Genomic DNA, 22,716 nt, shown 5'->3' on the forward strand with positions numbered 1-22,716 from the left:
CTCTTGCATTGCTATGCACCATTTGTCATCTTGGAGAGCTTCTTCTATGTTTTTTGGCTCTATCTGTGAAACAAAAGCTACATTTATACAAAAATTGGTTATATCTGTGAAACAAAAGCTACATTTATACAAAAATTGGTTAAATTTGTCCTAGTGGTTACTTCCTTTGAGATATCTCCTATAATGTTGTCTAGTGATAATCCTCTTGGTGATTGTCAACTTTTTGCAAATTCTTCATGTTGAGAAGGAGGATTCTCATTGAGATACATCTCATCAAATATATCATTTAGATATTTTTTATCACCTGCATTTGACTTATTTAACTTAAGCAGGGTTTCCTCAAGGTCCACAATTTTATAAAAAACATTTAATGTTCTTCTATTGAAAACTCTATATGTTTTACTCATTAAAGAATAACTAAAACATATAGTCTCATTGGCTTTAAAATCAAAATTTCCTAATTCGCTTTTCGATTGTTTGGCACAAAACATGTACATCAAATTATTCTTAAGTGAGAAACATTGGACTTTCTTCCTTTAAAAAGTTCATAAGGAGTAATTTTCAAAATTGGCCTAATAAGAATCCAATTCAAAACGTAATAACCACTACTCCCCAAAAATATTTAGAAACGTAGATTCATTTAATAAAGTTCTAGCATTCTTCTAATGATCTATTCTTCCTTTATATAATTCCATTTTGTTTAGGAGTTCTATGTGCAAAAAAGTTATGAGTAATGTCATGCTCTCCACAAAATTTAATGCGTTATTGTGGTGATCTTTGGTTGTTTAGACTTCTTTAAGGATTTCAAAATTTTTAAATTAATTTTGTTAATATCAAAATTTTTACCTAACCTAGAGACATGAAACGCTTCTCCACATCATAAATGGTTTCACCTTATTGCATTTAGAACATCTCATATTCTTAGACTAATGAGTTTTCTTAAGCACGCTTTTAAATCATTTGTGCCTTCATGAGTTATTCGTAAAATCTCCCACATTTCTTTATGTTGTAAAACTCATCAAGGATTAAAGTAGATGAAATTATATTTATGGCATGACATCATATTAAGCCCTTTTGTTTTCCTCCGCAATCGATTATGAAAAGGGCTTTGATTCCTTCAAATCATTAATAATTACAGTAGGCAGAAATGGACTGTTTAACATTACATCCCAAACACCTCTATCAACATACTCTAAAAAGATTTGCATCCTGACTTTCCAGAAAGTATAATTTTCACTAGTAAAAAGAGGAGGCTTATTAATAGACGTGCTTTCAGAAAATGTTTGATTTTGTGCAACTATTTTTGAAGTTTTTGAATGACTATAAAACAAGTTTTGATACCAATTGTTAGAAACGGTCAACTAAAACTGTGCTTTTAAAAAAATTCCCTTTTAAAATTAAAATTTACAATTAAAATTGATTCCTTTTTAGATAATAACAATAAATATAAAGAGTATATGGAAATAAAGTTGTTCGAATCAAAAGACCTACGTTCAATTACTAATTTATTTAAAGACAAATTAACCAATCACTAAAATAAACCACAATTTACAATCACAAATCACAACCAAGATAATTTAGGTTTAGAAAATACCTCTCTCTTTAAGACACAAGAAATGAACAACACATTCAGTGAAGAGAGGTATTAAGCAATCAGAGGTTCTCGAATTTCATCATAGCTTCTACAAGCAATCAGAGGTTCTCGAATTTCTATCATAGTTTTCTCCAAAGATTATCAGAATGGGGTATACGAGAAGGCCTTCGTTTCACTTAGACAAAAATTCAACTGAAACCCTGATAAGGTTTGTATAGTATGATTAAAGATATTTATTGGATAAAATATCTGATTAAAGATATTTTAAGCGGTTAAGATATTTATGAGTAACTAACCAGACTTCCAGGTAAGGTTGTTTTTATTTTGGCTTATGAAACACTTATAAATACAATGGCAAGGGCCAAATGCTAGGGACATTTTACTTACGTCCTATTGACACTAGACAATATTCTATAGTGATAATAAAATCGCTTTCTTGAGAGCTGAGGTTCCATAACTCACGCTTGACTTGAGCGTTGGAGTATCTTCGCATGAAAGTGGACGAGCGGTACAAGCTGAAGGAGCGCGAACGACTTACAGAAAGATGAGCGAACAACAACAGTTGAGGAGAAGCGAGCGTCCCGGACATCTAGAAGCAACAAAGATACGTCAGCAAGGTACGTCTCTCAGTCCCACAAAATATCTACCGAAACATTTTGGTGCCCACCGTAGAACCGAGCGGCATCCCTATGAAAGCCACGAGAAACCAAGACGAGCGCTCGGTCTCGACATTTCAAAGCCACTTTGGTTTAACTTATGTTTCAGATATCTCTTGAAGCATTTTTTCAGAAACATTTTGCATCAGAGAGTGCCAAGCATCGCACATCCTGTCCATCTTCTTCATGTGGGGAAATTGACGACATAAAATATCCATTCCGCCTGAAGGGCAACCATGGCGGTTGTGGCCTCCCCAACTACGATGGAGGGAATGGTTTAGGTGGGGTAGATGGAGAAGGTGATAATGGTGGTAGGGGGTGGGGGTACGACCAAAACGGTTGAGGGGAGGGATGGATGAACGAAATTTGTCTTCATGTAGTTTGGCTAAAGCTATAACATGGAGTAGATCTGGTGGCTGAAGGGCTGTGACCTCACGACGGAGAGGGGGTTTCAACCCCGAGAGGAAGCAACTTAAGTAGAAATTAGGGGGGTAGTCAGAGATGCGGTTGGACAAGGTTTCAAACTCTAAGAGGTATTCTTGCAAATTCTGTGTCTGGGTAAGCTTGCAGAGAGCTGCAATGGGATTATCGAACTTAGAGGGAGCAAAACGCAGCTCCAGTGCTCGAAGAAATGCCTCCCAAGATGACAGCAACCCATTGTTAAACATCCATTGAAACCAGGCTAAGGCTTGACCTTCTAAGGAAAAAGAGGCGATCTGGATGCCTTGATCGGGTGGGGTGTGGTGATATTTGAAAAATTGGTTGACCTTAAAAATCCAGCCTAGAGCATCAAAGCCATTAAAGGTAGGGAGGTCAAATTTTAAGGGACGGGTGGTGGAAGAGGAAGAGTGGGGCAGTGGGGGTTGGTTTTACAGGATGGTGGTTCGGTTGGTAATATCGTGAAGGGTGTTGGAAAGGTTGGCATGAGAGAGGAGGAGTTGTTCAAGTTTTATGTTGATTTTAGTGTGCTCCTCATGGGAAAAAGGAGAATCGGCCATAGAGTCGGGTCAATGAAAACACCAATGAAAGATGTTGCAGGTAGCAGAGAAATGAAATAATAGAAAGAGAAAGAATAATCAGTGGAGAGAAAGGAACTTTCCATAGAGAAAGAAATTTCTTTTCGTATATCCCCTTTTTGAATTCAAAATTGTGCTATAAATGCACTTGACAAATGCCTTGCAGAAAAAACACCTATGCAATTAAAATAAAGGAAAATGTAATGATAAATCTAATCATTTCCCTTTGTCCGATTTTCCCTTTTTACGGGTTGAAGGATATGTAACTACATAATCACTAAGGTAACGTAACTGGTGAAAGAATCTTTTGCTTCTTTCCTCTAACGGTCCCATGACTGTAGGTGTTGTGGCAATAACTGGACTTAGTTCTAAAAGAGGAATGAGGGATATGGGCCTTTCATTCCTTACATTCTTGCACCAGATTTGGGTTCTTAATGAGAACATCAACAATAAGGTCTGTCGACCGAAAGTTTCAACACTTTCGTTCCCCCTTTGGTGCGCCAGAGAGAAGTTTTTCCCTAACCAATGCCGCGATTTCCGCCACCAGCGCCGCCGCGTGATATCTTCTGTCGTCGCCTCGATCTGCCCCAACAGGTGCTTCTCCTCCGACTGCCACACATTTTTGGATCTCTAAAGTTGTTGGTGAAGCCATCAATAGATTGACACCGCAGAAAGCTGACACCTTTGAGAAGCTGAATAAGATAGGACAGGAGCCTGGAAGTGTGAAGTCCATGGCTAGAGAGATTTTGATTCTCCGTCATTGCACTAATAATGATTCCACCAATAGATACAATGCTTTTAATACAAATTCATAGGAGCTACTGCACTTTGGAAATGGCAGCATATTATATCCCATACTATATATGCATTCAGGCATTTGAAAATTACTATATATTATATTCCATAATATGTTATTATATAATGCAGGTTTTAATCCAAATGCAGGATCAAAGAAAAGATTCCTTACATACTCGCTTAATGTCTTCAGTTAAGTTTATGATGTTAACATATACTTTATCACGTCAACATCAAGTAATGAGAATAATGGAGTCGTCCCGTGATGAGTAGAATGAGAAATTCTTTTCTATAGAAGGACATAGCATGGGCGTGTATCGTTTTCTCCGGATCGGTCAGTTTGGCTTTACAGGTTGGAGGACACAGAGCATCTACAAACTCATCTGGTACCTCCCAACCGGCTATGATCCATCCTAATATGGATTTTTCAAACGTTCAATAAAGATCGAACGACCTCTTCTATATTTTTTATATTATTTTACAGGTCACAAGGCCTAAAACAATTACGAGTTCATCCTAGTATGAATTTTAAATTTTGGTTTCTAGACAATCAACCGAAGACCAACCAGTCTTACTATCTCGGCCGGTCGGCCTTATAGCATAATCTATTTTGGATATTAATTGTTTAACCTTGTAAATGCATTGATTTGTTTAGCTACTCTTTTTCTCATTCTACAGTGCAGATAATCACAGCTTGCATACAAAGGCGAACACTAGAGAGTCGTTCATCCTGAAGCACTCAAAACCGGGGAAACACTCCCAAACCTAGTAGATGTTCACCCTAACACACCCAGCTTATTGCGTATAGGGATACACTCCCTTTGGTAGATGTTCGTCCTAAAACACCCAGGCGCATTGAATAAAGGCATACACTCTCTCTGGTAGATGTTCGCGCTAGAACACCGAGAACATCAAACCTAGGGGACCATCCCTTAGTCTAGGTTACGTTCGCCCAAGAACACCTAGTGCACGCCAGCATAAAGTCAATCTACCTATTATGGAACCTGGCAGGTACTCGGTCCTTCGGCCTCAATCGCTCGGCCATCCATGGCCTCAAGTGTTCAAGCATTCGGCCATTCGGCCTCAAAGGTATTTGTCCTTAGGCCTCAACTGCTCGGTCACCCGCCCTCACAGGTACTCGGCCCTTCGGCCTCAACCGTTCGACCTTCCGTGGCCTCAAGCGTTCCAACATTCAGCCATTCGGTCTCGCAGGTGTTCGGCCACTCGACCTCAACCGTTCGACTTTATAAAAGGACTCCCATCATTTACCGCTCGGCCTAGGGCAAAGTTCAAAAAGAAAACTAATAAAGCTCGTCGTTCGGTCCATAGATGAGCAATGACAAGAAGCACGCTCCCCAACACAACGAATACAGCCTCCCTCAAACTCATAAGTCCTATAGTTAACTCGTCCATAAATCTGAATGGTTAACTCGAACTTGGGGTTCATTTTGTATAGTATGATTAAAGATATTTATTGGATAAAATATCTGATTAAAGATATTTTAAGCAGTTAAGATATTTATGAGTAACTAACCAGACTTCCAAGTAAGGTTGTTTTTATTTTGGCTTATGAAACAATTATAAATACAATGGCAAGGGCCAAAGGCCAGGGACGTTCCACTTACGTCCTATTGACACTAGACAATATTCTATAGTGATAATAAAATCGCTTTCTTGAGACCTGAGGTTCCATAACTCACGCCTGACTTGAGTGTCGGAGTATCTTCGCAAGTACCTCCCCCCTCTGTTGGCGAAAGTGGACGAGTGGTACAAGCTGAAGGAGCGTGAACAACTTACAGAAAGGGGAGCGAATGACAACAATTGAAGAGAAGCAAACGTCCCAGACATCTAGAAGCAACAAAGATACGTCAGCAAGGTACTTCTCTCAGTCCCACAAAATATCTACCGAAAAAAGGTTTATCGATGGGAGAGAGCTATAAATTGGTTTGGTACATTAGTTGATTGGGATGTTAGAAAGAGGTATATGTTAGCTATGGTTATTATCTCTGTTTTCTATATTTGTGCCTCTTATATATTCATTTTAAAAACATTATACGGACGGATTTGGCCAATTTAGCTTGTTGGGATTTCGGAAACAAGTATATGTTATAATTAAGTTCTTGGCTTACATTTTCACTTTGAATTGAGTTTTTCTTTATTTATTTTGGAAAATATATTTCTTTTCTTTAGGTTAAAAGGGAAGTTTAAGTATGTTAATAAAAATGTTATACCATTATAATTTTATCTTTCATTTTTACATCATAGTATTTATAGAAGTCAATTAAATATTAAAACTATTGATAATAGAAAAATTAATGTTACTTTAAGCAGTAATTTTTTTTTAATTCTCGTTAAGTGATAATTTAGGAAACACTCTCTTAAGTTTTTTTTCTTTCGAAATTTAAGAATAAAAAAAATATATCATTTATGAAAGTTTTTACTCTCTTAATAATTCTTTTCATCAGGCAGAATATAGAGAAATTTAAAATATTGTTCAAGCGGTAATTCAAACATTGGGTCATAAATTCTCTAGGTTTGTTGAAGTGAGTTGTGGGAGGTAGCGAAAACAGAAAATGGCATGAGTGTTATGTATGATTAGTTTAGTATGGGGAAAAATGAACTATAGTTGAAAGAAGAAAAGGGAAAAAAGAACGAAAAGATAACACTAACAAAAACAGAAAAGTCTGTTACGTTGTAGAGAAGCTGTTTGTGAGTATTTAACGGAAGGAACTTGATTGAGGCAAAACGCAATTGACATTTTTTTAAAGGGAGGGATCTAATTGACACAACTCACCAAAACTGGGGACAAAATAATCTATTAAGCTAAGAATGAAACACCTCCTTTGAGTTACACAAAGGATGAACAACTTTTCCCGTTAACAACGATATCACTGAAGAACAAACTCAGTGGAAGTTATCGCTCTACCCACACTAGGTCTTACAAAACCTTTTTTCACAAACATATAGAGTTTCTTTTGGAGTCACAACTCTAAACCTTTGAATTAAAATTTGTTTTAGAAACTAGGTTTAGCCAAAATATATAGACTCTCTTTTGAAAATTAGGTCAAAAAACTAAAAAGTCAAGTCACAATTGTTGCCGATAATAAATTATTTCAAGAGTGAATCGATTATCACAAAACTTTTTAGAAAACTTTTTTCAATGTGATAATTGATTACCAAAAGATGATAATCGATTATCACATAGACTTTCCTTAAAATTGTTTTCTCTATGTGCATAAGTGATGGTCGATTATCACACAAACTTTTCCAAAACAAATTGAATTTATTTGGATAATCGAAATGCGTTTTTGAATCATTTAAAACTTTCTTGTGTGATCTTGTGCAAGACTGTTTTCTGACTCTCTAAACTAAGTCCTACACAAAATTTATTCATAATAAGACTTATTACAAAAACTTAATTTCTAAACATACTAAACTACAAGTCTTCCAATATTTTTTTGCATGTTTGAATTTGGACTTACTTTTATCATCATCAAAATATCTTTCGTCTTCTCTTTTGCCAACAAACATTGGACATAAGATCAAATTAAAAGTGAACTTTAAGACCCAATCAACATTGACCTAAGATTTCAATATTTATAATTTCTTAACATAGAAAGTAAGAGATATATATTAAATTTTTGTTACGTTTATAGATGTTAGAATGACATAGAAGTTTAAAAAGGTTTCATATTACATTAAATGTATAGTTTCTTTTTGCTTTTTTTTTTGTATTTTTTAAACTTAGGTTGGACTTTTTATTCCAATGTTTAGTATTCTTAAAAAGTTCAAAATTTTTAATAATTTTTTATTGTTATGAACTGTTTTAAAGAATTTGGTTGAGCAAATTTGTCCATTAGGTTGTAGGATAATTGGATTAGATGCATTGAATATTTGAATGACAGAAGGAATACACACAGAAGGAATACACACAGTGTAGGTAGAAAGGAAAGGAGGGAGAAATTTGAAAAAATTGAGAAAACAAATGAAATAATTTAGAAATGATGGAGATAAGCCTCTAAGTATAGTTATAAACAGGTCATTTGGTGAAGAGGAGATAAGATAAAGTCCATATAAGTAAACCATATGTATTTTTGTTATGTTTTTAACAAGTTCATCGTAACAAGTAAAACTAGGAAAAGTGAAAATGAGAAAAAACTTAAAAGAATCAGAAAATGTAGTAGTTAATAACTACGTAGTAATAGATGACCCGAATTATAAAAACAGAGTAATTGGGAGAATAAAATCTCCTAATATATAGTTATTGTGTTATGGAGAGAATAGGAGATTTTAATTCATCATCAAGATGTACTTGAGGACCATTGGTTAGAGTTGCTCACGATTATGGATATTATAGGACGTTTATAAAGGGATATGTGTCTCTAACACCATCTCTTATGAAACTCTTAAAGAAGGACAACTTTCATTGGGATCTTACTTCATTAAGGAAGGAAGAATGGAAAGTTGAGCATGTGGTATTTTAGACCCTTCCTAGTGATTGAGCACATAGGACATATATTTTTCATTCTTCTCAGTTGAAACTTTGCAAGGAAGATCATCCTTTTCCCTATGCTTCCTTGCCTATTCTTTAAGAGAGCTTCTCCCTGCACTTTCATCACTCTCTCCCCCCATTTTCTTTGAGGGACAGAAGTACCCTCGAGTAAAAAAAAATACCTTTACCATAAGTTTTTACCTTTTCAAAATCCTAATCTCTTTTCTTTTTATTCTTCTTCCTCTACGTCGTACCCCACTCCTCTCCTCTCTTTGCATTTTGTTCCTTCAAAATTCTCAATTCCTTCGCTATATTTCTTCTTTTCATTTTGCCTGCCACAGTCTTTGCTTCTTTGCTTTTGTTTGATGGCTTATAGTTTGCAGCGAAATGTTTAAAAGCGTGAAAGCAATCAATAATTAAGAGGGGAGGGGTGAATTGGTTCTTTTAAAAATTATGATTTTCTTTCAGTAATTTTATCGAACAGTTTGTAAACAAAAAGTATAAGGATAGAGAAAATTACACAAAGGATTTTTATCCTGATTCGAATCAACAAATTCTACGTCTAGAAGTTAATCACTATAAATAGTGATTAACCTTTTCACTATAATTTAGTTTCATATTACAATCATAATAATGCAAAGATTAAGAACAAAAAACACCTTCCTTCGACACACGATGGAAAGAAACTAGCTTAATCAACTTGAAGAGAACCGCTTAGACCTTAGACACACTGAGCACAAGCTTCTCCTTTTAACAAGACTTGATGGAACTCACACTTAAACTTAGAGAACTTCCTCAGAACTGATTTGTGCTCTCAAGTAGTTTAGTTTTCCTCTTCAAGTTTTAGGAATAATGTATATATAGGCCAAGGGTCAATAACTAGAAAGACGGATCCCTACTTCCAGTGATAATATATTATTGCCGAATCTTAGACAATATTAAACTTGTAGTGATAATCAATTATCCCTTGTGATAATCGATTATTGCAACGACAAATCCTTTTCTTTTTTGGCTTGTGATGATCGATTATCTCCTGTGATAATCGATTATTGTTGTAATGAATCACTAATTTATGAAACTTCTAAGTGTTTTTACAATTGCAAAACGATTCTTATACAATGATTTCTACAATGAATGCTTTTAACATACAATATAGAATCTTCAAGTCCTCAAGTGTATCATCATCAAAATAACTTCAAGGCATCAATGCTCCTCGTTGGTAACAATGTTCCCCTTTTTTATGATGATAAAAAATTCTCTTTGTTAAAAACATTTTTGTTTATCTAGATAGTCTTATACTTACAAATAGCATAAAGATGTTAGTAGCTTTAAACAATAACCACACTTATTATAATGTTTCTCTCCCTTTTTGATCATAAACAAAAAGGTCAGAAGAAGGAAAGACTCCCCCTCAAATTTTGCTCCCCTCAATAAAATAAAGATGCAAACCAAAGATAATAAAATTTTAGATTTCATAAAAGCAAAGTCAGGTACATCATAAAATAGGAAATACAAGAAAACAAGCATTCAAACACAAAGACATATAAATTTAAAAAGTAGGACTAGGTGGTTGATCAGGAGGTTGAAAGTTGAGACAATCCTCAATGTTTCCTAGCTTAACATCAAAATCTTCAAAATGCTCAATAATATAGTTGTAATGAGATTGATGCATATCAAAGAGTTCTTCATGCATTGTTTGATGAAGCATACTCATCTCATCCATTTGCCTTCAGAGATTGGCAAGATGCTTTTCAATGGAGAAAGATGAGGACGAAGGAATGGATTAAGGACTGACTGCAGATATATCAACTTCATTTACTGGTTCTACCATGTGAGCATCAATATCTTCATCTACATCATATTGATCAGCTTCATTCTGGAGAAAAATATTACTATGAGCCACAAATCCCATTTGGCGCAACGTGGTTTCTTCAATTTCCGAGCCCACAGCTTGAATAACATGAGTATTTTCGCCTTTGACATTTACTCATTTGTATTCAATGATACGAGATACAAGGGGGGCATAGGGAAGATGGTAGGCTGGATACTTTTGTACCTTCAACATGGTGTCAATGATAAGAGAAGGCCAATCAATGTGAATATGATTTAAAAGATCATAGATGATGAGAAGATCTTGTTCAAAACATTAGGCATGATTTGTGGCACAAGGCCAGAGAACCCATACTATCAAGTAGTGGATCAATCTTTCATCCACGTTAAATCCTCCCACCAAAAGTTGTCAGCGCCCCGTTGCTGTTGTGGATTTCGAAGAAAAGATTGAAACGCGAGAAGATGATTGAAACCTTCAATGCCTAGATGAACTTTGACAACGTCATCTCTGATGGTCATCATGGTCATCATGGTCACATTTGTCTAGATATCATCATCAAGTGTGATATAGACCCCTTTGACTTTGGTGGTTGCTACGCCATCACGAGTTCGAAGATTGTAGTAGAAAACTTTTATAAGATCAGGATAAATGCAGTCTTTCTACTCAACAAAGTGTTGCAAACCTTGATCTTCAAATAGGTTGGGAAATTGAAAACCATAAAATCGGTAATATCCCAATCTGACATATTTGCATGACATGATTTTCTTGTCCTACTAGAAATGAGAAAATTTGACTTGCTTCTCTGGATCAGATAACCATCCTTCAAGTGTTGCAGGTCGAGTGGCACAAGGAAGAAAAGAAGAAGAACCTTCAGTTCTTCTATGGGTAGGCATTTTCCGTCTTGCATCAACCATGGAGTTGAAGAGTAAGGAGTTGGAAAGAGAAGAGTGTAAGGAGAATGAGAGAGAAAAGCTTGGTAGATCTTGATTTGGACAAAGTTTGGGTGCAAATGTGGGTTTTAATCAATTATGGGTCAATATTTATAGAGGAAAGCTCAAAAACTAGTCGTGTATAGCCGTTTTGAACCGTTACAACGACTAATTTTTGAAATAACGTCGACTGATAATTGATTATCACTAACGATAATCAATTATCGCTTCAAAAAAATTTCCTAGAAAAGCACTAATAATATGACTATATGAAAACCCATATTCTTAAAAACTCACGAGATAATCGATTATGTCCTACAATAATCGATTATTTGCGAATCAAAAAATGTTTCTTGGACCAAAGATAATCAATTATGACTTTCCTATAATCGATTATTACACGATGATTTACAAAAAAACACAAATTTGATTCAAATTTCAATTCTAAGACATATCTAACATTCATAAATTATTTCAAAGCTTTTAAAATTTACCAGGATACCATAGAGCCTTATTTTTATGTTGAAAATGTAACCTGCAAAACAAAACAATAGAGTTTTGGTCCCCAAAATCTTAATTGGGTCCATTGAGATTAGAGGAAGATTACTTTGTAGTAGGAATCCAAGCATATCTCCCATTTGGAACACCATAATGTTTTATTCTACATTTGTTTGAAGTGTGTCCCTTTTTCATACAATAAAAACATGTGGACTACATTTGAATTTCTATAACAGACAACTCCTTTTTCAACCCATACCCTACGAGTTTTCTTATTCTTAAGAGCTTGCTTACTTTTATGAAAGTCCTTTTTATTAAAATTTGGATTTTCAATATTTTTATTTTTAGTTACCTCTTTAAGCAAGTTCTCAAAAATATCAATATCAAACATGTAACACTTTCATGAAAGGCATTCGACAGGATGTTCAACATTTGTAATTTCTTTCATTTCTAAATAACAAATTTTGTTCCTTAAAATAACTTCTTCATATAATGTCTTCTCATATTTAATTTTCAAATTTTAAAACTCATAACTTTTAAAAGAATCAATTCACCCATCCCCTCTTGGTTATTGACTGTTTTCACGCTTTTAAACATTTCGTTGCACGATACCAATCTCAACAGATTTAAACATTTTGCATTTGAAAACGTTGAAGACTTCAACAAATTTAAAAAATCATTGAAGTCTTCAATGGATTTAAAAATCCGCATTCAACAGATTTCGAAATTCGTTAAAGACTTTAATGATTTTCAAAATTTGTTCAAGACTTTAGCGATTTTAATGATTTTTTAAATTCGTTGAAACTTTGAACGGTTTTTCAAATTTATTAAAACCTTGAACGATTTTACAAATATGTTGAAAGTTTCAATGTTTTTTTTTTCATTTTTTTACTTTTTAGTTTATTTAATATGTTTTTAATTAATTGTTATGTAAATATTTTTTGTGTTTTTGGATGTTTGTAATTTATATAATTAATTTTTGGATAGGTTAATAATTTATAAAATAATAATTTTTTGAATTAATTTTTTAATTTATATTTAATATAATAAATTTGTAATTAAAATTATTTTAAATAATTTTGTTGCCTTTTCAATAGTTTTGTAATTTATATAATTAAATTTTATTTAAATGAATATTTTTTTATGTTTTAGATAGGTTTATAATTTATTGAGTTTAATTGTTTTAAAATAAATTTGTCGATTTTTCTTTAAATTTGTTTGTTGTAATTAAATTTTTTTAATTACCTTTTTAGCAGTTTTTGGATAGGTTTGTAGTTTATATAACTTAATATTTATTTAATTTATATTTTATAGTTTTTAATAAGGATATAATTTATTGAGTTTAAATTGTTTTTAATTTTTTGTTTAGTATTTAGATAGCTTTATAAATTATTTAATATAATTTTATTTTAATTAAATATTGTTTAGTTTTGGATATGTTTATAATTTTGTTTATTTATTATGTTGTTTAACTTTTTAATTATGCTATATTTAATAAATTATATTTTGACCGAAATGACAAGAATACGAGGTGTATATAGTTATTGGGTAAAGAGTTCTTCATAAGATGAAGTTAAGAGAAGACCTATAACATCAACTTTGAAAATGAATGAATTTAAAAGATCCTTCACTTGAGGAGTATGCTGAAGGAATGCCGTTCATCAAATAGATGAGAAAGTTGGTAGATTTGAAGGAGGTCCACAAGATCTTTCCTTACTGACGCATTGTGTTGTTGTTGTGACGCATTGTGTTGTTGTTGTTTATGCCTTTTGACAATTCTAGGTGAATGAAAACTTTAATTTTAATGCTTAATGTTTAGTTTGAATAAAATTTGCATTAAATATTATTATGTAAGATCAAGAGGAAATCAAGTTGATCTCCCAAAAAAAAGTTAAATAAATTAGGATTATACGATGAGAGAATTCAACAATTTGTGTTGAATTCCAGTTTGATGCCTCTCGACATTTCATAAGACTACACAGATAAAGAATTATAAAGGATAATTGTTGACATTAGTTGAAAGATGACACTTCAAGACGAACAATTTTCATCTTCTTGTGAGTGAGATATCAGTGACTCTAGATGATGTATCATCGTTACTGCACCTCTTAGTTCTAGAACAACAATTATGTAACATCAAGGAGTTGAAGTTTGAAAAAGTTCGGTCCATCATTCTCAAACTTCTAGGCATAGATCGCGGGAAGGTTGGTACTGAGATGACGAAACCACACAGACCGAAAGTCAAACTGAACTAACCACTGTGGTTGTACCCACTGTGGTCTTAGGTTTTCCATTGGGATTCGTTCTGCATTTGTTCTAAGCACTTTTCGCCCTCTTATTCATTCTCTGCAACATGTTATTTCGTATACTGCTATATTACCATTATTCACACCATGCAAAACATATTCAATTTTATAACTTTAAACAAACTACTCTAATGATAACTTTATCGACCAAAAAATTTCTCACATATACCACAAGAAAAACCCGAACATCACCACGGCACTTCTCCCTTTTCCCACCCTCAATTATGTGATCTATATTACCTAACATCTATGTTCTGCCTCTTTACCTTTGTAATGAATTCAATCTAAGACTTGTTGCATCTGTACTAGTTTTCTTATTCTTTGGAAGAGGTAGACTATCCATATCAAATGGACTAGAAGAACTGGAACTTGAACTAGAAGAGGAATCATCACTATCCAAGCCCTTCAAGACATTCGCATCCAATTTGGGCGAAGAAACAAATTTCCTTTTCAGATTCCCAATGCTTGCAGTCAATCCTGTCAGAAGATTTTTTTGGAATGCTGCTGCTGAACTTTGATGGTCATTACCAGTCTCTTTCTTGTCCAATGTTGCTTCATCTTCGTCACTTCCTATAATAATAACATCTTCTATTTTCCCCACTTCTGGCATAGCAGAGAGATATGTTAGTTCTACACAATAGTATATTAATCAACAAAAAAACACCTTATGCAGAAGCTTAGAAAATGAAGCGCAGTATAAAATTAAAAATTTGGCAGTATTTATAGAAAATTCAGCATTTGGATCCATGAGTAATTGAAGATCAACTTATTTAACACAATATATTCTTGAGTGAACTATTCAAGTTCTCAATTTCTAGTATTTCAATATTAGAGGTAGTATTCCTTACCATTTAAAATTTAAAAATTAAGATGTAAAGGCTTAAACAGAGGGTTTTAAATAAACCCACCTGAAGTTGGAGTCATAATTCAAGTGACATTGATTCGTCTGATGGGAAGGTTTTCTCAAGTTTTAAGTGATTGCGATGATGATCTATACTTCCGTCAAATTTAGATATAAATATGGTAGGAAATCCAACAAACTTGATTTGATAAGAAATTGTTTGGTTTATACGACACAAACAATCCAGCTCTACGAGAAGAGAGAAATAAAGGTAACAGACTCAAAAGTAAAACCACAACAGTTGCAGGTTCTGAGATCAAGTTCTCAAAGCTCTTAGAAAATGTAAAACCACAATTTCAGTAATCAAACCATGAGCAGAACATCTGAAAGAGAAAATATGCACAATCCTCTTTGACATAATAATGAATCTTTGTTTTTCCACACTCATTTCATATGGCCATATCCATAGAAGGATGACATGAACAAGAGGAATGAACTACTAATAAGGTGATTACAAAAATGACCACCAAGTAGGACCTGAATTCACAAAAGATATAAACTGAAGATAAACCAGTCAATAGCTGGAGCATTGACCAAGCTAGGTAAAGTAATGGCCATAGTAGAGTTACAAAGAGAATTTAATGCCCCATTACTTCTAAAACCAAATTGAGACTGTATTCCTCTTTTATCTCAACAAACATTCAAATAACCACAATCACATAGGCCAATTAGGAAGAAAAAAAAGCAGGAAAAAAATATCCATACCTGAAGCACCTAAACCACCTTCATTTGTCTTCAAACTGATTCCAACCACTTCCTTCTTCTGCTCACAAACATTCCTCCCCTTCTCACTCTCCAACGCAGCAACCCTTCTCTCCTTTTTTCCCAAAATTCTAACTTTTCCACCTTTCACGTCACCACCACCATCAACATTGCATTTTTTCCTCTTCACAACAATCTCACAATCCAAACCAAACCCATTATCACTCCTCACCACCTTCTTCTGCCTCAGCTTCTCCAGTTCCAACTCCGCATTGATCCTCCCCAACCTCTCAATAGCCATTTTTTCTCTGAGGGCCCCAATTTCTCTCTCCTTCTCGTCGAGTTCTGCCTCCAGCCTCTCTTCCCGCGCCAATAACACCTTCTCGATTCGGTCAAAGTCGCTAGTCAGGAACGAGTCGCGCAACACGGAAATCAACTCGGAGATGCTTGTTCCGTTTCGCTTCCTCAGACCCGACCTGGTTTCGGATTCCGGTTTTGGGGCCATGAAGATGTGCGAAAGGTGCAAACTTTTTTGGAAGAAATGTTTTTCGACTCTATCCGCGAAACAAAATCTACATTTATACAAAAAAAATTTAAAATATTTGCAAGTGGTTACTTACTTTGAGATGTATTTTATGTTGTCTAATAAAAATCTTTACAATGATGGTTAACTTTTTTTCAAGTTCTTCAGGTTGACAAAAGAGTATTCTCGTTAAGATACATCTCATGAAATGCTTAGATATTCTTCATCATCACATTGCATTTAGAATCATCACCTTTTAGAATCAATTTTTCTTAAATTTGTTTTTAAAACAAAAACATTTACATTCAAATATTCTAAAAGGAGAAATATTGAATTTTCTTCCTTTAAAAAGTTCACTAGAAATAATTTTTAAAATTGATCTAATAAACATCCTATTCAAAACATAATAAATAGTAATCACAATATTATAAAAATATTTAGGAACATTATATAATAAAGTTGTAGTAAGTTCATCTATTCTTTTTTTTCTACGACTTCATTTTGTTGAAGAATTCTAAATGCATAAAAGTTATGAGTAATAACATGCTCTTTACAAAAGTTATTAAGTTATTATGGTGACCTTTGGTTGTTTAGACCTATTCAAAGATTTCAAAAATTTTATATTAATTTTGTGAATATCAAAATTTTTACTTAACCTAGAGAGTTTATTGACAATATGTGTGAAATGGTTCTACATGCCATAGATAGTTTCGCCTTATTGTATTTAGAACATCTCGTATTCTTAGATTAACGAGTTTTTTTCGAACATGTTTAACTTATCTATGCCTTCATGAGTTACTTGTAAAATCTTCCACATTTCTTAAGCACTTTTGCATACAAATATGTTGTAAAACTCATCAAGGGTTAAAGTAGATGAAAGCCCTTTTAATTTCCTCCACAATCCATTGTGAGAAGGGCTTTGATTCCTGCAAATATCATTTATAGTTACAGTAGGCAGAAATGGACTCTTTAACATTACATTTTAAACACCTCTATCAACATACTCTGAAAAGATTTGCATCATGACTTTCCAGAAAGGATAATTTTCACTAGTAAAGAAAGGAGGTCGATTAATAGAGACACACCTTCTACAAAGGTTTGATTTTATGCAACTAGTTTTGAAACTTTTGAATGACTATCAAAGCAAACTATAATGTCATTTGTTAGAACCGAACAACAGAATAATCATGTTTTGACAAAATCAATAAGGGGTGAATTGGTTTCTTAAACAAAATTGTGCTTTTAAAAAATTTTCCCTTTTTAAAATCTGACTTTACAATTAAAATTGATTTATTTTTAAATAATAACAATAAAAATAAAGAGTATAGGGAAAGAAACATTTGCACAAGTAATTTTATACTGATTCAGATTAAAAAGATCATACGTCTAGTTACTAATCTCTTTAAAGAAAGATTAACCAATCACTAAAATAAACCACAACTTACAATCACAAATCATATACAAGATAGTTTAAGTTTATAAAACACCTCTCTAGAAGACATAAGAGATGAACAACACTTTCCTTTAATCACACAAGGAATGAAACACCTCATTTGAGTTACACAAAGGATGAACAATTTTTCCTAGCAAGAACATCACTCAAGAACACAGTAAAAGTTATTGCTCTACCCACACTAGGTCTTACAAAGCCTCTTTTAAGAAACATAGAGAGTTTCTTTGGCAATCACAACTCTAAACCTTTGAATGAAAATTTGTTTTAGAAACTAGGCTTAGCCAAAATATATAGACTCTCTCTTCTGAAAATTAGGTCAATAAACTTAAAAGTCAAGCCACAATTGTAAATAATAATTAATTATTTTAAGAGATAATAAATTATTACATAACTTTTTCTCAATGTGATAATCGATTACTAGAAGATGATAATCGATTATCACATAGACTTTCCTAAAAATTGTTTTATCTATGTGATAATTAGTTACCATAAATGACAGTCGATTATCACATAAACTATTCCAAAAATTATGAATCTATTTGGATAATCACATAACATTTTTTAATCATTTAAAACTTTCTTGAGTGACATTGTGTAAGGCTACTTTGTGACTCTATAAACTAAGTCCTACGCACAATTTATTCATAACAAGACTTGTTACAAAAACTTAATTTCTAAATGCACTAAACTTATAATTACTATAGAAATTAAAGAGATATATATTCATTTTTTTATTATATAAAATGGTTTCATATTACATAAAATGTATAGTTTTTTTTTTATCTTTTAAACTTAGGTTGGACTTTTTGTTTCAATGTATATCATTTTCTTAAAGAAATTGGTATTATTTTGCTAATGACTGAAAAAATTTGTCCATTAAGACTAGATGCATTTAATACGTGAATGATAGAAGAAATCCATGCAATGGGTAAAAAGACAGAAGCGGAAAATTTGAAAAAATTGAGAAAAAAATGAAATAATTTAGAAATGATGGAGATAAGCCTCAAAATATAGTTACAAATATTGAGAGGTTATTTGAGCAGTGTTACATTGTCATAGAAGAGTTAGTAGAAATTATAAACATGTCATTCAGTGAATATATGGATAAAATAAAATCCATAAAGTATATCATGTGTATTTTGTTACATGTTACAAGTAAAATTAGGAAAAGGAAAAATGATGAAAAACACATAGAAGAATCAGAAAATATAATAGTTAATTACTAGGTAGAAATAGATTACCAAAACTAAAAAATATAGTAATTGGGAAAATTAAAACATTCAATCCACATATGAAGGATTATGTGTGAGCAGGATCTAATATATAGTTATTGTGATATGGAGAGAATAGGAGATTCTAATTCAACATCAAGATATACTTGAGAATCATTTGTTAGAGTTGTTCACTACTATGGAACTGAAGTTGGCTATTTTGTTGGACACTAAGGGTGTTTTTTCCATCCTTGATGGGTTACACCTACACAATCACAAGATCACTCTATTCCTTTGTTGACTAGTACTAGACTTGTCAAAGTCAGACCTTACAAGTATCAACATAGTCAAAAGAAACAAATTGTCAGACCTTACAAGTATCAACACAGTAAAAAACAATTGAGACAATGGTCCAAAACATGTTAGATGAGGGGATTGTCATCCCTAACACAAGGCATTTCTCTTCTTAGATCATTCTTGTCAACAAGAAAGATGGAGCACATAGATTTTGTGCTGATTACCAAGCCCTTAATGTTATAACAGTTAAGGACATAATTTTCTAATCCCATAATTGATGAACTTAGATGAACTATTTAGACCTCAATTCCTCTCAAAGGTGGACTTAAGATCGGGTAATCGTCAAATATTGATGAAACTAGTGTATTGGTAAAAAACCGCCTTCAAAACACATCAAGGTCATTATGAGTGACTTTTATGTCATTTGGCCTTACAAATACCCCTACAACATTTCAAAGTTTAACGAATGAAGTGTTCAAAGGACTCTTAAAGAAATTTGTCCTTGTTTTTTCCAATGATATTCTTGTTTGTAGTTCTTTTTAGTAGTGAGTTAAAATTGGTCATTCGGTTCCATCCGTCACAAGTTGAGTCAATCTAATTAGACTCACTTATTGACCAACAAAAAATAATTGAATTTGACCCAGTTTATCAAGAGTTAGTGAATTAATCGGGTTGATTCACTTAATTATAAGTTTTTTTTTAATTCCAAAAAATAACAATTTTTTTCTAATAAATTTTAGTCCAAAATGATGTTGAAGTCTGAAGCAATTCGAAAAAATACAATACAATTCAAAATCAATATAAACTACAAATATAATCTTAAAGCAGCATAAAAAAAGAAAAATTGGGTAGGTTTGTGAACCAACCCACTCACCACGAGTTCAATTCGAATGAATTGAGTTTTTAGTGGGTCGTGCTCAAAATTGACCCCTATCAAAATTTCAATTTTTTTTCCAATCCAATTCAATTTGAATATGTGGTGATCTAAGTTGACTCACTGTTCCAATCCATTTTAAAAGCACTACTTCTTGCAATACATATGGATCATTTACAAGGAGTTGTGCAACTACTTCAACAACATCAAATGTTTGTTAAGTTATCAAAATATTTTTCCTGGAGTGCAAGAGGTTAACTACCTGGGTCAAATTGTCTCGGGTAGTAGAGTGTCCATGAAGCAAGGTAAGGTACAAGCAGTTACACAATGGCCTATTTCTACTAACCTTAAGGTTAGTTGAGAGGTTTTTAGGACTTTTAAGATATTATAGGACGTTTGTAAAAGGGTATGTCTCTATAGCAACACCTCTCTTATAAAACTTTTAGGCTTTGTTCACTTGGAGGAGATGATTTGAGGGAGAGTAGGTAGATGGATTTGAGGGTAAATTTTTTGTTGTTTATTTGAGTGAATTTGGAGGTCAGTGAGAGTGGATTTGAAGGTAAAGTTTGTAAAACTTAGTGTAAGATTTGATTGATGTAACAGATAAAAAAAATTGTTTAATTAGTAGAAATTGAAAATTACTAAAAGACCCCTAGTTATTAAAGTAATATAAAATGATAATTGTTAATAATATATTTAATTGAAAAAATGTCTATAAAGAAAAAAACTTAAAATTAATTATTAAAATTAATATTAAAAATTTATAATTTAGTAAAATGAAATAAGAAAACAAAATTGATGAGCATAGGAGTAAGCATATGCTTGCTCTACAAGATAAAAAAAGAACATTAATTGAGTAACTAATTACACTAACATTAAAGTCATCTCAACCAAGTAAAATGCTTAAAATGATAAAACTAGGCAAAGTATCTACGAGTTGAAAGGATAGAAATGAATATATTAAAAAAACATACAAAAACAAAAGTCTAATGCATGAGATTCACATCTTGGAATCGAATACATGACTTGGGAATCAAATACGAGTTTCCTATATAATGGGGAATTGAATAGAGGAACATTGGAACCAAATATGAGTTCCTTTGTTTTTGTTCACAAGCTTAGAACCGAATATAGGTATTCTTGGAACCGAATATGCGTGAGTCAAATATCATTTTTCTTCATCTTCTTCAGCTTCAAACACTCGAATACCATTAATATTATCGTGGTATTTTATAAATAGTTGAAGACACATATGACATTTCGTTGTAATTCACTGTAAATCCGAACAACATAACGAGATAGATAAAATCAAGATATCTTTGTAAATCAACGCATATTCGCAAATCAAAACCAAAGAAATAGAAATAATCTTGCAAATCATTCCTTCCTTTTCTCTTTATCCAGTGTTTTCCCGACCTTCATTAGATCCTATTAAGGAAGAATAAAAAATTTAGCATTTGATATTTAGACCCTTCCTGTGATTAAGCACACATGTTGTATATAAACTTGTGTTCCTATGAGAAGTAAGAATTCATCTACTTTTCATTCTTCTCGATTGAAACTTTGCAAGGGAGATCATAATTTTCCCTATGCTTCCTTGTCTATTGTCACACTGACACAACTTCAGTCATTATGTTGGTATTCTAAAGATTTATATGGTCATTCTTAAATATAATATTATTTGCTAAGCTATTTTTATTATTTTCTTAAAAGAATTCAAAATGTTAAATATTTTTTTAATGGTTGTGTGCAACTTTTAAATTTTTCGTAACTTTTTACCAACGAGTTAATTAATAAATAGATAAATGTACATTTCTTTGCACACTATATTTTTCTTTTGCATTACTATAAATATGAAAATTTTCTCTTATAAAATAATCATTTTTACATTGTACAATTTAAAAGCCATTTTCTACTTTTTAAATTATGTAATTCAAAAATCATTTCTAAGTTTCCATTTACAAATCAATTTTGATTCTTGAATTGTTCAATTCAAAGTTTTTTATTTTTATTTTTGAAGTATATAATTTAAATTTGTTGTATGAAAAAAAAAAGCTTTCAAATTTTATAATTCAAAAATTATTTTTTGCATGAAAAAAAAGGTTTTTGCATTGCACAATTAAAAAGTCAATTTTTCATAAAAAAAAGAAGGGTTAAATATGTTTTTAGTCCCTAAACTATTGGTCGTTTCTGGTTTTCGTCCCTCTTTCAAAGTAAGGTACAATTTGGTCCTCATTCTTTTCGAAACGTTCGTTTTAGTCCTCGAAAAAAATATGAGGACCAAATTGTACCTTACTTTGAAAGAGGGACGAAAACCAGAAACGGCCAATAGTTTAGGGACTAAAAACATATTTAACCCAAAAAAGAATTCTTAAATTGAGTTGTGCAGTCTAAAAAATTATTGTAAATCAAGACTATATTTGTGTTGTTAACATCAAAACCATGTTAATTGTAATTAAGTAATTAAGGGACGTGATTAAGATGGATAGTAATAAGTGTTAATTACAATTAATATCTTACTTCAAAGATATTAATCCGTGATTAATATCGGTAATTGCAAGTATAAAGCTGAGTAGATAAACAATTGAAAAAATATCAGTTAAGTATATGAAATTTTGTCTGTGACTTCTACTTTCTC

At 32.4% G+C, this 22,716-nt stretch overlaps 1 protein-coding gene across 2 annotated transcripts; it reads right to left on the reverse strand.

Moving 5' to 3' along the window:
- Positions 1 to 14,205: 14,205 nt before the first annotated feature.
- On the reverse strand, positions 14,206 to 16,302 carry LOC124835208 (uncharacterized). Of its 2 annotated transcripts, none has more exons than XM_088115451.1 (2): positions 15,724 to 16,302; positions 14,206 to 14,717 (listed from the first exon to the last, which is right to left on the reverse strand). In XM_088115451.1, exons 1-2 carry the CDS (start codon positions 16,223 to 16,225, stop codon positions 14,380 to 14,382), a joined length of 840 nt encoding a protein of 279 aa, XP_087971577.1. In that variant the 5' UTR covers positions 16,226 to 16,302; the 3' UTR covers positions 14,206 to 14,379. The 2 variants fall into 2 exon arrangements, with proteins under 2 accessions (XP_087971577.1, XP_047166068.2); XM_047310112.2 differs by having other exon boundaries at positions 14,206 to 14,720; positions 15,724 to 16,288.
- Positions 16,303 to 22,716: the final 6,414 nt, after the last annotated feature.

Source organism: Vigna umbellata, chromosome 5 (assembly GCF_029865625.1).
Source record: "Vigna umbellata cultivar VRB3 chromosome 5, Vumbellata_1.0, whole genome shotgun sequence".
Classification (NCBI taxonomy): Eukaryota; Viridiplantae; Streptophyta; class Magnoliopsida; order Fabales; family Fabaceae; genus Vigna; species Vigna umbellata.

Bases quoted from the DNA above. Each gene is read 5' to 3' on its own strand.
- LOC124835208 (XM_047310112.2), bottom strand. From the start codon at position 16,225: ATGGCCCCAAAACCGGAATCCGAAACCAGGTCGGGTCTGAGGAAGCGA. The intron at 14,721-15,723 runs GTATGGATATTT...CTGCTATGCCAG, and splicing joins AGGTGGTTTAGGTGCTTCAG to AAGTGGGGAAAATAGAAGAT.